This window comes from Toxotes jaculatrix, chromosome 9 (assembly GCF_017976425.1).
Source record: "Toxotes jaculatrix isolate fToxJac2 chromosome 9, fToxJac2.pri, whole genome shotgun sequence".
NCBI lineage: Eukaryota > Metazoa > Chordata > Actinopteri > Toxotidae > Toxotes > Toxotes jaculatrix.
In genome coordinates, this window is record NC_054402.1 from 12,447,258 (window position 1) to 12,462,170 (window position 14,913).

Below are 14,913 nucleotides of genomic sequence, written 5' to 3' on the forward strand. Positions count from 1 at the left end.
TCATATGGTTCTTAGAAAAGCTCAAGGCACAGTTCCTTCATTTATTAGTTGAATTGTGCTAAAACCTAAAAATCTCAACCTCGAAAGTCTGCACTGCATGACTGACCAGATTCTTGGTCTTGTTTTATAGAATGTAAATGAGGACCTTAGGAAGTCTCGCACTTGGATGTCACTTTGGCAGGCACACACCAACTCTCACCATACTCCGTTCATTCTTGCCAGGTCCCATTTCACTCTTTTTCACACACACTCTCAATCGCATCCATCTTTTATTCCCTTCTTTGCATCAATCAGTCCCTTTCTCCCATCATCACTGCATTTTTATTATGCCTCAAGGCAGGGAGTGTTTATTCCATCAGATTTGCCTTCATCAATTAGCCAAGTACAAGTGAAAAGTGAATAGGGTAATTATTTGGAAATTATTGACCCATTCTGTGGTTTAGCCTGAATCTTTTTTGCATGTGTTGTGAGGGTGTTAATAATTCTTCTTTAGTCATCTTAGCCAAGTCAAGCCTGACTAAAAGGAAAGAAATGGACATTAAGATAATAAAGGAGAAGGAGACAGCAGAGAGGAAAGAAACAGGCTATGCCTCGGGGGTAGTGATGTTGGAGAGTGGGCGGAGTCTGGACCTTAGCTGGGGCTCAGAGTGTTGGGGGAGTTGGGGTCTATCACCCAGTCCTGTGATGCTGATGCTTGTGGACACCCTCTACAGTCCTGCTCTGTTAGCCAAGAGAGCTTCAGGGCCCAAACATTACTTTCACTCCACAAAAGACAGTATCACAACAATAGAGGCAAAAGGGGACACAGAAAGAGAGCTGTCTTGCCCAAGTGTCATGTCCTTACATGTCCATCTAGGGGCTTTGTAGTCATGAACTAGGCTACTGCCTTCAAGCTAAGTATGGCACTTGTGAAGCCATTATATTCGGCAGTGGCCCAAGAGATGTGATGGTGGCGATTTATCATGGCGTTATTGCTGAAATTGATTCTGTAAATATACAAACAATACATACATACATAGTTGTTGTAGTTGTAAGTGGCACATGTATATCTGCTGAATCTTTGATATAGTAGTAAATAGATGGTCAATGTGAAAAAGCAGCATCACTGCTGTAGCTGATTAGGTGTGATTTATGTGGTATGTTGAGACTCCTCTTCCTGGGAACGCAGAAGGAGAATACTCTAATTGAATTGAATGTTGTCACGGTGTGCTAGGAGTGGCTCTGTTGTAGAGAGAGACCAGCAACTTGCTGTTGCACTGTTATTAATCTTATGCTGCCCATTTCTGCTGATTCAGGGGTGACTCGACAGACAAACACACCCCTATTCTTTCTCTACAAGGACCAGTGTCAGAATACAAGTTCTGTTAACAACCTGCAGCCATGTTGAGTGGAAGACACTGCTTTCTGAATGACATAAATTCCTCTGATTGCCAAAAGGATAGACAAAACGAAGGTGAGGAAGAGAAGGTGTACATTATTACACCTTTGCTATAAGAATCTTTGGTGTAGGTATTGTTGTTGTCCCATAAATATCTTAATGACAAGCTGTTTCCCTTAGCAATGAGTCACTCACTATATTAAGTATCATCTTGCTTTCACCAAGCTAGTTTTTTTGTGGTAAGTATAGTGTAATAGATGGAAAATTTTATAGCTTTGGGGAGAATGAGGTGTCGGTTATGTGCGTTTACTTCAGGTTGCATCAGCTTAAATGTCATCATACGTCTGCGTCTAACAGCTGTTAGTAAATTTTTGAGATCACTGCGGGATACCAAAGAATACACACAAAGTGCTTCGTTTCAGGTGTCGATGTGTTCATGGCAGACAATTCAACATAACTTATACTGTAGTGCTAAAGTTAGGACAGTCTCCCCCAAAACCAGCCAGTACTAAAAAGGAAAGTGGTGCATGAGCAAGACTTCTGTAATTTTCTCAGTTCTTAGAAGTTACTTGTTGATTTTCAAGAAAGTTTTCAGGTTTTGTGGCAGGACTCGCGACCAGCAGCAGCGTGGACAGTGTAGCATGTTGAACCACCTCCTTTCCTTTCCCAGTGCTGGAGGACAGCAGACAGCATAGCGTGAAGAAATGTCTATCCCCCGGCCCTCATGTCAGGAATCCTGATGAGGTTTATTGGGGCAGAAAGGGCACTGTTTTCCCCCTGAGGCTGTAGCTTGAGCTCCAGAGCTATTGCTCTTGTCTCTCTAACACACACCACACCTCTCTCTCACTCTCTGTCTCTCTCTCTCTCTGTCTGTCTGTCTCATACACTCAGTTGACGCTTTCTTTCTTTAAAACCATATCTCAGTGTATACATCATGCTATGCGGATACACTGCTGAGGTCACATGCTGAGCGCGACATCAGTGTGTTTGTTGTTATTCTACACTGTAATACAGAAGGCGGTTTAAAGAAGGAGTATCACTGCGTGGGTGTAGACGACTTCTTTCTTAGTGGCAGGGAGTGGAAAGCCGTGACGTCATGCAGGCTGTGTGTTTGTGAGTGCACCCACATTGTGTGACTCAGGTATATAGATTAGATAACAAGCAGTGTGTGTGTGTGTTTGTCTTCTCTCCCATTGGCAGGCTGCAGGCATGAATCAGGCTGTTGAAGAGACTGTATCACTGCACCATTGAGATAGAATCACAGACCAGTTTTAAAAGAGCTGGCATGAATGGCTCGCTGGCTGAAAAGGTGATTGCCTGTTCCATAGGGTACTTGGCAGGCCAATGGCATGACTCAGCACAAAACCCAGCAGAGGACATCATGCCGTCACCACAGAGTTACACTCCAACTCTGCCAAGTTTTCCGTTGTAATCTAACATCTAAAAATGTGTTGCAGTGTGCAGGTTTATGTTGTATTTCACCTCTTGGAATGGAACACACCTTGGTCTGATCTCTGCAGCCTGCAGGCAACTCCCAAAACTGTCCAATCCTCTCCTAGTTTCAGACCAGGCTCCACCTCTCCCTGCCCCAACAACACCTGTGCAGTGATTTGTGTAGCCCTACCTCTGGAGGGAGTGTCCAGATTACTGCAGCAACTCTGTGTAACACAAGTTACAACCACAGCATTGTCTGAAAGAAAAAAGTCAGGATATAGCTCAGTGTATCAAGCATCCACCTACTTTGTTTCTTAGCTTGGGTACATCGGATGTACCCTGCCAGCTCTTATGGCGCTTTCACACATAGGGTTACAAACTATTTGGCAGGATCTGGCCCATCATGAATCTGTAGTTTAGGGGTTGTGTTATGTTGAGCATGTAATCTGCTTACTCTAATCTGACTGGACAACCGTTTTCTGACATACCTACTGACACACCAACAATTTTTTAATTTTGCACTAACTCATTAAAGATGTCATATAGAATAAGGAAGCCAGAGACTGTGACCATGACCTTTTCCTCCATTTTGTTTAAAGTTCCTTGGCATTGTGGACGCAAATAATAAATAAATGTGTTTCCACTTCCAGTGGAATCAAGGTGATCACAATTGTGTGGTCGTCAGAACCTGGTTGCCACTAGCACTGCATCAGCGGATATATGCATAAAGTTGAGACTTTCTCAACTCTTTTCTGTGGTGTGGCTGGGTGCTTTTTGAGCCTGTTAAGCTCTGTATGGAATAGCAGTCATTGCTGTCCCAGCTTTTTAAATCTGTACGTGTCAAACCACCAGGATCCTCATTTTTCATTCGAGGTGTCGTTTTTTTTGTGTTGGCTCTTTTAAAATATTAAATTAGTTGCCTATAATTCATCTCAGAGTTAAACTTGAGTAAGCTGTCTATACCGGCTTAGGCTGATTCTCAGAGGAAGTGAGAATAACCTGAAGTACTTCCCCTGAATCTTGCATGAGTTTGTCTACTTCCTTATTGTTCACTGTTTTCTTTCCTCTTCAGTTTGGGAGACCCTTTCACAGAAATGGCTGTGTGTCAGAGTCCTGCTCCCTCAGGGCTGTTCGTCCCTCCCTCTTTCACTACTTTTTCTCTCTCTCCGTGGTCTGGTCTGGTCCCGGCCTCTCTTGCTGCCACTGTTGCTGCAGTTGGCCCAGCTCTGCCACAGTTTTCCATCAAAACACCAAACCTCAATGGAGCATTCAAGCCCAGGCCCGCTCCACTGCTGCCCCTCCCTCCCATCCCACCCTGTTCTGACTCTGCCTTCTCTCTCCCTTTCTCACTCCCTGCACATTTAATGGCTCCGTCCAGGAAGAGGTCCTAGCTTAGACTTGAAGACTTTTACAGCCTGATCTTAAGAGTTGAATGACATGAGAAAAAACGATTCTTAAATGCTGTCTGTATGTTCTCAGAGGGGAAAATACTTTTGATCTAGCATATTGTTTTCTGAGTTTCTCTTTGATCTGCATATCATACCTGGTCAAAAAATTTTAAACCTAAACTGATTAAACTGAACACAACAAGCCCTGCAGTAGAGCTTAGCTTCCATCTTGACTTGACCCACACAATTATTTAGGCCTATAAATACAATTTTACTGTGATATCAAATTCTGAAATCATGTGCGCAGATTACACTGTACTATAACTATGTACTATTCACATTCATAAAAGATCATATAAAGTGTGATGTATTTTCTAGGGCTGCAACTAATGATTATTTTCATATTTAATTAATCTGATGATTATTCTGTTGTTTAATCATTTCATAATCATTTTTCAATCATCAACAGTTTGAAAATTCACACAAAATACTGCTCACGATGAGCACAGTTAATCAAGTAGAATAAATAAAATGTTAACCAAACATTTCTTTCACTACATTAACATTTATGATGGCTTTGCTGCATCTTTCAGACCAGGCTGAAGTCTGTTGAGTCGTGATTTCTTTTGATATTAACATGTTACTGTTTGTTATTTTAATTTGCTAAAACAGATTACAGAGGAGATTGTGTTTGTCTTTTCAGGACTCTATCAGACTTTTATACTGAAAGCAGTCATTAAAAAGTGCAGTCCCCTCTCCCTCTTATCCATTGCATTGTTTACGTTCTTGGAATTTTAGCATAGCAAGTAGATTTGCTAATCTTTGGTTTACTGTGTATATAATGCACTAGTGACTGTGTTTTAGCTTTGCAATATATCTCCTTACAATCACTGTGGTTGCCACAAAATTAAAAAGTTCAGGGCCGTGCATAGTAAAGTAAACAGGGAAATGCAACTGATGTGATAACTGCGTCCTATTCTTTTTGAATTACCAGCATGAGTTAACATGTCAACTTTGATCAGCCTTGTGTAAGTGTGTATTTATCAGGCCTTTTTGCACATGTAACGGAGAAGAAAGCCAAACAGCATGGAAACTCATGGCGTTCATGAGCCTTTCTGTTTGTCTCACCATTACCAGGCATTATCAGGCATGACGACTTTAGTTGTGAGGTGCTTTGCTAACACGCATGTTCTGTGGAGTCTTTTAGTTTGCTCTTTTTGTCAGTGTCTTAAAATAAATTTGGTGTGCCTCATTTGTAAATTCCGCATTTTCAACTAAGAGACACTTTTGCTTCCTAAATGAAAGTAACAGCTTTTCTTGATTTAACTTTATAATTTCAAAATAGCTGTCTGTCTGTCTCACACAATGCACACAGTAACCTCAGAGGAGGCATTCAATCTGGTTGGTTATAGAAAGCGCAAATCATATTTTTGTAATATTTTTTGTGTGTAGCTATGAAGACACTGGATAGATTGTGCTGTGTAAAGGCACACACGGGGGTACGTGATAAATGAGTTGAACTAAATGAAATTACGATTGCCACAAAGCTGTGCTTGTCAACTTTTACATTTTACAATTGCATATTATGAAGTACAGTTTCTAAAACTAGTGGGCCTGTTGTAGCATACTCTGCCTCTGATTTTTTATTTTCTCTACCAAATTGTGATGAAGTTTCTGTGTCTTTTTCAGACAGGTTTGACTGTCACTGTCAGTACGGCTGTGTTGTGTAGTTAGGTTGTGATGCTGGTTTGTCATCCTTTCTCATTTTCTCAGTTTCTTCTCCATGCTCAGTTTTGCTGGACAGGAAAAGTGGTTATCAACAGTGGCATCCAGGCCTTAAAGATGGTTACAGTGATCCAGATTCTGGTGCGGAAGCAACTAGGGAACTTTAACTGTCAAGCTGTGGAGTGGTACGTTTATGTGTTTTCACCAACTTCTGGCAGAGGCCTGACAAATTTCAGGATTCTGTGCAGCAGGATTTTTTTTTGGTTGGCATTTAGAAATGCTACCTGTAACCTAGGAAATGTTATTATGTCATGGTACTTTTATTATAATGGTGAAAGTATACCATGTATGATATCCTTGAAACTCACACAACTGCAGGTCCTATCACTTCAAGTACTTGTTTGCAAATCCTCATGTATGTATGCAAACACCTCATCAACCACTACACAGGCCTCCTTTCTCTCTGTCCTCTTGCTGCGATCTGTCTTCATGACTTCCTTTGTCTTCCTTGTCTTGAACATGTCTTAGGCAGGTCATTTTAAGCTATGTGTTGTGAGTACAGATGCTATTAAAACTTTGTATAGACGTACAGCATTATTTCTGAAAGCATGAGACAAGTCTTCAAGGTCTAGTTCAGCATAGACATTATAGACAGCTTGATGCATCATCTAGCTCCTTAGAACTTGGTTTTCTTGTCATGTTTTCATTTGTTCCTGTATGAGTTACCAAGAATAACATCTGAATACTCAGTTTTGCCATCCTTGAGTTTGTGTATACGCATGCCCCAGTTCAGTGTGTGTTTATGTGCTGACTTTTCCATCTCTCCAATGCAGAGGTTTCTTAGGGAGTGGGCTACTTAAAGCTAGTTTTTTTTCTGCTTGAGGCTCTGGAACTTATTACAGGCTGAGGCATTTTCATAAACGGGCCATTCAGCTGCCCCTGCATGGGTCTGAATGGGACACACTGTCGCCAGGAGAAAGAGAGTTAATGTGGACTAGTTAGTCGTGAGACCTCCCCATCACGGAAGACTGGTGTTCTGAAATATGTAGTTATTCATACTAAAGTTCTGTATTACAAGACTGTGAATTTAAAGTTTAAAGAGCACTAGTGCGGTTTGCTGCTACTTGTTTGCTATTGTTTTTGTGTATTTTACATTTCTAGATTTTACGAAACATATATCATGTAGTTAAACTTTTACTATGGCAAATACAGCTTGAAACTGATAGTGGCTCACAAAGTGAAGATGTCCTGAACAAAGAGGTGTGGGCATTATGGTGTTTGAAAATAGATAAATAAATAGCTTTTATGGGATTATTTCCTGGCTGAAACAATGAGTCAATGTTTTCCATATTTTCTACCTCATCACAATAAAAATAAATGCTAAAAGAGTCTAAATTTAGGCTTTATGATAGCTATGTAACAATATGACTTTCAGCCCAGTGGGAAGTGGATTTTTATACTACATGAAGAAGAATGGCCAAACATGGCTCCCTCTGACTGCAGAAAAACGAGCTATGCTGACTGTGCAAACCCCACCAGGAATAATGTTGAGCTGAGGGGCCACCCAGATAATTGGCGCAAATTTCATGAGTGTTCAGAAGATTTTCCATACAGTGGAAAGTGAATTACAAATAAAATAGATGATTAATATTACCCTTTAAATTGCTTTGGAACAGATCCTCTTAGATTCTGTCAGTGACTTACAGAGAGAACCTAAAACATAAATGGGAATTTTGCCCATTTTAAAGTGTGGCTTTTATGTCTTTATTCATCCTTCATAGAGTACTAGAGTTAAAATTGGTTCTTGTGTAAGAATTGCAAGGTCCAACCAGGTCACATTCTGTGAGCAGCTTACTCTTGCAGATGCTAATGCGTGTGTGCTCTTTTCAGTTCAATACAGTGTCAAAGAGAAAGACCTTTGGTCTTAAATGTAGAATTCTTTAGAACCTTCTGGGTATATAAATTTCACTCTGATCTACCTTTGAGTCCATAAGACTTAGTCCTAAAGAGGAAATCACACTCACCTACTGTGAGTATTAACAGTGTAGCATCTACTGAAATCTACATTTTCATTCATGGTGCCTCTGCCAAGCAGCAAGTCAATACACAGATCTCTAACTTCCAGGAAAACATTTCCTTTTCCAATATGGGGATGACAGTATCCCTAAATTGTTTCATCACTACATCACTCTGTGGCAGTAATCGGTCTCAGGGCAGGCTGCCTCGAAGGAAACAGGCCATGGATGTGATTACGATATGATTATTACCGTCAAGTCGTGATGTCTGTTCGGAACTAAATCACGGCACACACAGCTCAGATCTGAGGACATTTGACCTGGAAAAGGCTTTAATCTGCAGCTGAAGAACTCTGGTGTTTGATCAGGATTATCATGTTTACCACTATGTGGGTCTCAGGAGAAGCTGTCAGCTTGGCATCTTGTTTTTCACCCTCCATATAGGCGTAAACAGCTCAGCATTTGTTTACCTTATTACATTGATAGCCTGTCAGTAATTTCTGTGAGATACTGATGGTCATTCTGTTTTATCTTGCAGGTTTCCCAAGAAAGCAAACAGGTAAGAATCTTTAGTTTTCTCATAGTGCAGAGACATGCTTACTTATGAGTAGGTAATCCTGTGGCAACACACACACACACACACCAGTGGTTTGCATACACAGAGCTCCAGATGAGGGAAATGAGGCAGGTTTTACTAGGCCTGGTGTGCTGCAACACAGAAGTCTTCAGAGTTTGGACCAAACACACCCCCCCCCACCCTACCCCCCTCACTCATGTACACATACACACACAGAGTGACGGACAAAGGGGTCCCTCTTCTAAGGGCGGCCCATCACTGCCTTTCACTGTGAACAGAACAGTGGCCTTTCACAGTTGGGGCCGGTATAGGCAGAGGCAGCCATACATAGCCTCCCGAGGTTCAAGCCGGAGTCTGGCCTTGTGGCACCTCCTCTGAGGAGCGTCCTTTCTCTGGCTTTGCTCTCTGGGCACTCAGCAGAGCGACTCCACATCCTCTGTGGCTGTCACTTTATACAGTAGACACACTCAGCATGATTCATACACTAGGAGGTCCTCTTGCCACACTATTCTCAATGCTGAAGTGAACAATTGTTGATTCTGTGTGTCGCTGTAATTCCTCCTGAACCTTCACTTGCACTTGCCTGCAGCTTGTGCGTATACAGGGTAGTAGTACAGCAAGATGCATGCATTACAATGACATTGAAAAAAAAACGTCATGTACAAAAGATTACAGTGTTGAATGTGACAGCACATAAAGAACAAATGCCGTCATTTTGCTTGTTTGTGTCAGGACTGCCTTTTTCTCATGGGTGTTCCTCTTTCTCTAGAACCAGCAGCATTCTCAGTAAAGATCATCCCCCAGACAAGAAACCAAAAAGTGACAAAACCTCACTTCCCTCCAATGAGTTTGACCCTACAGGTAACTTCTCACTTTCATTTTCTGTTTTTCTTATTCACATTTGTTTTCTCTCTGACACATACTGTGCTGTTTTTCCATCCTGTCCCTCTATCTCTGTATGCCTCACTATACCTGACTGCCTCTGTCTGTGCCTCTCTCACCCATTTATTTCTCACTCTCTTCTAACACACACACACACACACACACACACACACACACACACACACACACACACACACACACACACACACACACACACAAAAAACAAGTGTGCTTGAGATGATTTGGACAAGGCATGCTGGGATGGTGAAAGGCGGTATCTGGATCTTGCTCTATGTTTTTGTGCTATATATCCATTTTTATTTGTGTTGTCTGATCTGAGATAATTGTTTGGGTCTTTTCAGTAGAGCCTAACAACTTATTAACTTATTTTGTTTTATTCAACAGTTTATGTAGGTGCTTCAACTCGTGGACATTATTATATATCTTTATTGTCTGAGTCCTAGTTTCACATTGCTGCAACAGTTTGGCAGAATCTTATGTTGCGATGCACGTTGCAGGTTTTAAGCCGATAAGCACAGGATGGTTTGATTACAGGACCTTAAAACCTGCAGCTGCATGTTTAATGTCCACATGGTTCTCGCAGTTTTATATAAATCAGTGCACTGTGGGTTTTGACAGCTCAAAGTGGTTGTGTGGTCTCAATGCATACTCGAAGGGCACAGAAGCCACTAAGCCTGTTATGCACTCCGGTTTGCAAGTTTATTGCAGGGTGAGATTGTTAAGCTTCAGAAACAGACTAGTTTGATATGGTGACACTCCCTGTTGTATTTGTCTGCAATCAGGACAGTATGATTTGAGATATGACTTCTGTATTCAAAACAAAACAGAAAATCCTCTGCACCCCATGGTGGCTTATCTCTGTATGATGCAACAGAACATAGAAAAGATGTGTTCTCTCAGTGGTTACACAAGACATGCACTGTCAGTGGGTAGCACCACACTAAAACCTTTTCCGTGTATTCGTCTGATGGTTTTTACCCATGTTGGAAACGATGCAGTGATTAAACAGTAGCCACAGAGAAGCAAAGGATGCTTTATTCCATTTAAGCCTGCGTCTTTAGGTCCTCATTAGATTATTAATTCTAGATGTTTCATTTTTGAATTTGGTGCCATGACCTTTTGCATGCCTGCATGATGTTAGTGAATATTTCTGTTCGTCTCTCTTTGCTTATCTGCACATTGCATGAACCTTTTTCCCAGTTTTTCTCCCGGTTGCCTTTTCTGTCATAATTTCAAAGTGGTTTGAGTTTATCAGGGGTGGGCAGGAGTTGTCAGATTCTCTGGAAATGGATGTTGAAACTAACATCTGAGATTCACATTTTCCAAAGAATGGATTATGTGTAGTAATTCAGTCATTTATTACATTTAATGGCATTTTTCAAAAGTATTTAGACTACTTATTTTAGTAATTGGACCAAAAACGGTTCCTCATCTGTTATGAGGTGTAACTTTGTTTTGATCTTTTTTTTTTTAGCATCATCTCCTTTACGAGAACTTGTAAAACCACCCTGGGGAGACAGCCTCACATGAATTTGCAGTTATACTAGCTGCATATTCAGGATGCTAAAATTGATTGCAAATTAATTATACCAGAGCCCTAATTTAAAATCAAAAAATTAATTAATTAAAAAAAAGGGCACTTTAAACGAAAACCAAGAAAGTTCATTTTTAGAGGCTGCACTTCTGCCCATTCCAACCATTATGTTTTATTAAACTACCTATTTGTTCATTTAATTTTTTCTTCTCCCATGATTTGTTTCTCCTTCATAATTTTCTCTTTCCTGTTTTGTGTTTCCTTTCCTTGTGTTGGTTCTTGTTTTGTTTGTGCGTGTGTGTATGCGTGCGTGTTTGCTGCTGTGCTGTCTGCGCTGTGGTCTGCGTGGTGGGGGCTGTTAGCAGAAGCTCTGGTGGTACAGAAGAGTGGCAGCAGCAGTGTGCTAGCAGAGGGGAAGCCTGAGTCCTGTGGTAAGATGCTCCTGCTGGAATGGCTGGTGTGATAGCTGCATCTATACATGCTTCAGACCCTGGTGTGAAATTGCCCCTCGTTGTTTGTTTTTATTAATCTTAATATTAGACTGCGTGGGCAGATGTCTGAGTTGAATGCCTCTCTGAGTTTAGCTCAAGTGGGATACATCAACATATTATTTACCTGTTTTGTATACAAGAACAATTAAAGTGACATCGAAGAAAAATCTATACACAATTTCAGTTAGAATAAATTACTATATTGTGTCTGAAAACTGAGAGGCATTTTATCCGTGTTCACAATGTGGAAGCTTAAACATGACTGGATGTGCTGTGACATAGGACTGCAACTAGTAGTTATTTTCTTTATTAATTAATCTGCCTGTTATTTGGTCTATAAATTGACAGAAAATAATAAGGCCCATCACACATTTGTAAAACCCAATGTCGTGTCTTAAACTTTCGACTTGAGGACATCACTCATTTTGTTTTACCCAAACTGAGAAATATTTAGTTTACTATCAAAGACAAGACATCAAGACCAAGAAAAGCAGCAATTCCTAACATCTGGAAAGCTGAAACTAGGGAATGTCTCACATCTTTGCTTGAAAAATGTTGATTGAAGTCACTCAAATCAGCTCAGCTTTGAAATATCAGTGGTAAATGGGATTATGGCTCAAGTAATTATATTTTTGAATACAGCACCAAAGTGTAACATCTGAGCAGTGCATAGTGAATCACTGTTACAAGGGTTGGCATCATCATTTTCCATATAGGATGACAGTGGTTCAAGCCAGTGCAAAACATATGCAGCCATGATTATGCGTAGATGTCTTTTCTGTTTCCAATCATCAGATCTTTTGTTTGTATTCTCGGTACAAATGGCTCAGTGATTACTTGGCCAGGTTTTAAGATATTTGGCTTTTAAAAATTTCAAAAGTAATTGAAACTATTCCAGCCACATCTTTTCTGCTGTCCATCTGGAAGCTCAGTAAATTCGAATCATATTTTTTTTTACCAAAATACAGCTAAACACACCACTTCCATCTTAACCCATGGTTGTTTTGGTAGCTGAGAAATGATCACTATTGGAATCCATTGTATAAGACCTTATCAGCTGTTCTCAGTACTACTTAATAGATAGATTTTGTATTCCCGGGATGCAGTTTTCTTTAAAACGCAAGCCCCCACATTCGAGTCAGATCCCAATATTTATGTAAATTTTCAGTTAAGCTATCATCTAGATGTGATTAAAAATCAAGCTCACACAGAGAATACTGCATACATGCTTACATGGACTTATTTTCGCTTAGAGTAAATCCAGGCACCCACTGAACAATGAGTTTAGTGACTTGTTTTCGGAATCCACACGTTAGCAGGGTCATTATGGAGCCTCTTCGCCCCCGTGGTGTGAGAGTGTCATTATAACCCTGTTCAACTGCTCCCTCTCGTGCTTCTTACATCATCAGGGACACTTTTTTTTTCCGCATTTTCACAGTTGTCGGCCACAATGGCACAAGAAGGTATTGAGACAGAAGTTGTCAAATAATGTGAGATTTCCTACCAAAGGACTTCTAATGGGTGCCTGGCTTCTCAGGCAGTGAATTGACAAAACAAATTCTTAAGGCAGCTGTCAGAGATGCCAGTTTCTGCTGATGACTAATCTAATCTCTGTCTAGGACAGAGTTTATCAAGATGAGCCTCTACTGTTATATTCAACAAATCATATTTTTGATCTCTCTGTTTGAATCAATTATCTCTGTTGTGTCTGGCCTTGCACCAAATTATAACTGAGGACATTCACAGATGAAAAGCCGTTTGAAGCTCTAAACGCTCAGACTTTGAAGAAAAATAGTCTGACCTTTGCATGTGGTATTCTAATGACTTGGGTTTCTTCTTTTTGTGATTGTGTGGGGCTAAAGGTCTGTCAGTATGAAAGGTCAGTTTATTCTCTTGAGTACATTTCCTTGTGTTTCAGCAAAGGGTGCTGATTACGGATAAGTTAAACCTCTGAATAATACATTAGCTTATATGGATTAACCTGATCAGTGATCATGTCAGCATTCCCACTCCCAATGGTTTATAAATATCAACCAAAGATCTCTAAAATACTGTTGTGTGTAGGAAAAGGCAAAAGATCAACATCTAGAGGCAAATTCACACCAGCCCTTTAACCCATATGGCTTCATCTGTTTTCTTGACACCCCCGCCCTCTCCCCCATTCCCTTCCCCCTGCTCCCTTAGCTCTACCTAACCCCCTCTCTTCTCCCTTCCCCCAGCCTGGGGCTTTTGGCCCCCCCTAACAACTCTCTGTGTTTTAGCTCCTGTTCTTTCCACTCTCCAACCCCCACCCCACCACTGTCCTTATCGATCGACTCACCTCTCTGGCTGATGCTGCACTGATCAGGAAATCTCGGACACAACAAAAAAACAAACAGTTCAAGGGTCACCTCACCCCGTCTGGTTCTCTTATGAATAGATACTCACATCTTGTTCTTGATAACATGAGACAATATTTTTTTCTGTTTAAGCATTTTGCATTCTTTGCATTGCGTTTCTTTTTGTGTGCACTGTCCTGTCAGTCTAGTCAGTGTCGGCCAGGCGTTAGATAAGCTAATCTCTTCTTGCCACGCTAATGAAACATCACATAAAGAACCTGAAAAGTAACGTTCCTCCTTCTGGCCTGTGAGACAACAAGCTTTATGTCTGGGACCATCAAATACATTATCATATGAAAGAGGATTTATTATTCCTTTATTTATTAGTTATTCTTTTCTGTTGACCAGTTGAGTTTTTTTTATATTATGTCAAAAAATGCATAAAATATTTGAGCTCTTTAAATTTTAAACTTAAATTTTTTCTGGCCAACCTTAGAACAGGCTTTCTTTACAGGCTGCTTGTTATCCTGACAACAATGTCTAGCCTACAGGAGATGAGTTAGCTGCTGATATGTTAAAGGATAGATTCACATTCACAGTGTCTCAAGACAACACTCACATGGCCGAGTGTACACTTAAAGCATTAGCCTCTTTTCTATTGTCCGTACTGGTTGCACAAACGTCCCGTTTTCAGCAATTTGTTTTTAAATGTGTAGTTGATGCACTGACTTAACTGAGTTAAGTAAATTTTTACTTTGTGACTTTTTGTGACTTCCTTGTCCCTTTGAAGACACTGTTATGTTTTTCTGTCCTGTCTGTCTCACTTGCAGGTCTGGTCCAGCGATGTGTAATCATCCAGAAAGATGAAAATGGCTTTGGGCTCACTGTGAGTGGTGACAACCCAGTGTTTGTGCAGCTTGTCAAAGAAGGTAAGGTGGAGCCTCGAACTTAAAAGGAAGAAGAAAAAGATGTTATTACAATGACTACTTTTGGTCTGAGCCATTGTAATAGAGATGTGGGCTCCCTTTTCATGCACTGACATCAAACTGTCATGGTAGTTTGCTCAGGACTCACATATATGAGGGGTAATTGGGACTCAGCAACCACCATCACTCAGGCATTTACTAGTGTAGTGAAGCCGTTTACTGTG

General features: G+C 40.7%; 1 protein-coding gene across 6 annotated transcripts in view; it reads left to right on the forward strand.

The window, feature by feature from the left end:
- arhgef12a (Rho guanine nucleotide exchange factor (GEF) 12a) overlaps positions 1–14,913 on the forward strand; it is a 35,209-nt gene that overhangs the window by 5,818 nt on the left and 14,478 nt on the right. For 3 of the 6 annotated variants that reach the window (XM_041046259.1, XM_041046261.1, XM_041046263.1), the window contains exons 2-5: positions 8,479–8,499; positions 9,287–9,378; positions 11,317–11,385; positions 14,594–14,692. In XM_041046259.1, the coding sequence (XP_040902193.1) occupies positions 8,479–8,499; positions 9,287–9,378; positions 11,317–11,385; positions 14,594–14,692 (281 nt within the window). The remainder of the gene's footprint in view (positions 1–8,478; positions 8,500–9,286; positions 9,379–11,316; positions 11,386–14,593; positions 14,693–14,913) is intronic. The other 3 variants (XM_041046260.1, XM_041046264.1, XM_041046262.1) reach the window with 2 other exon arrangements.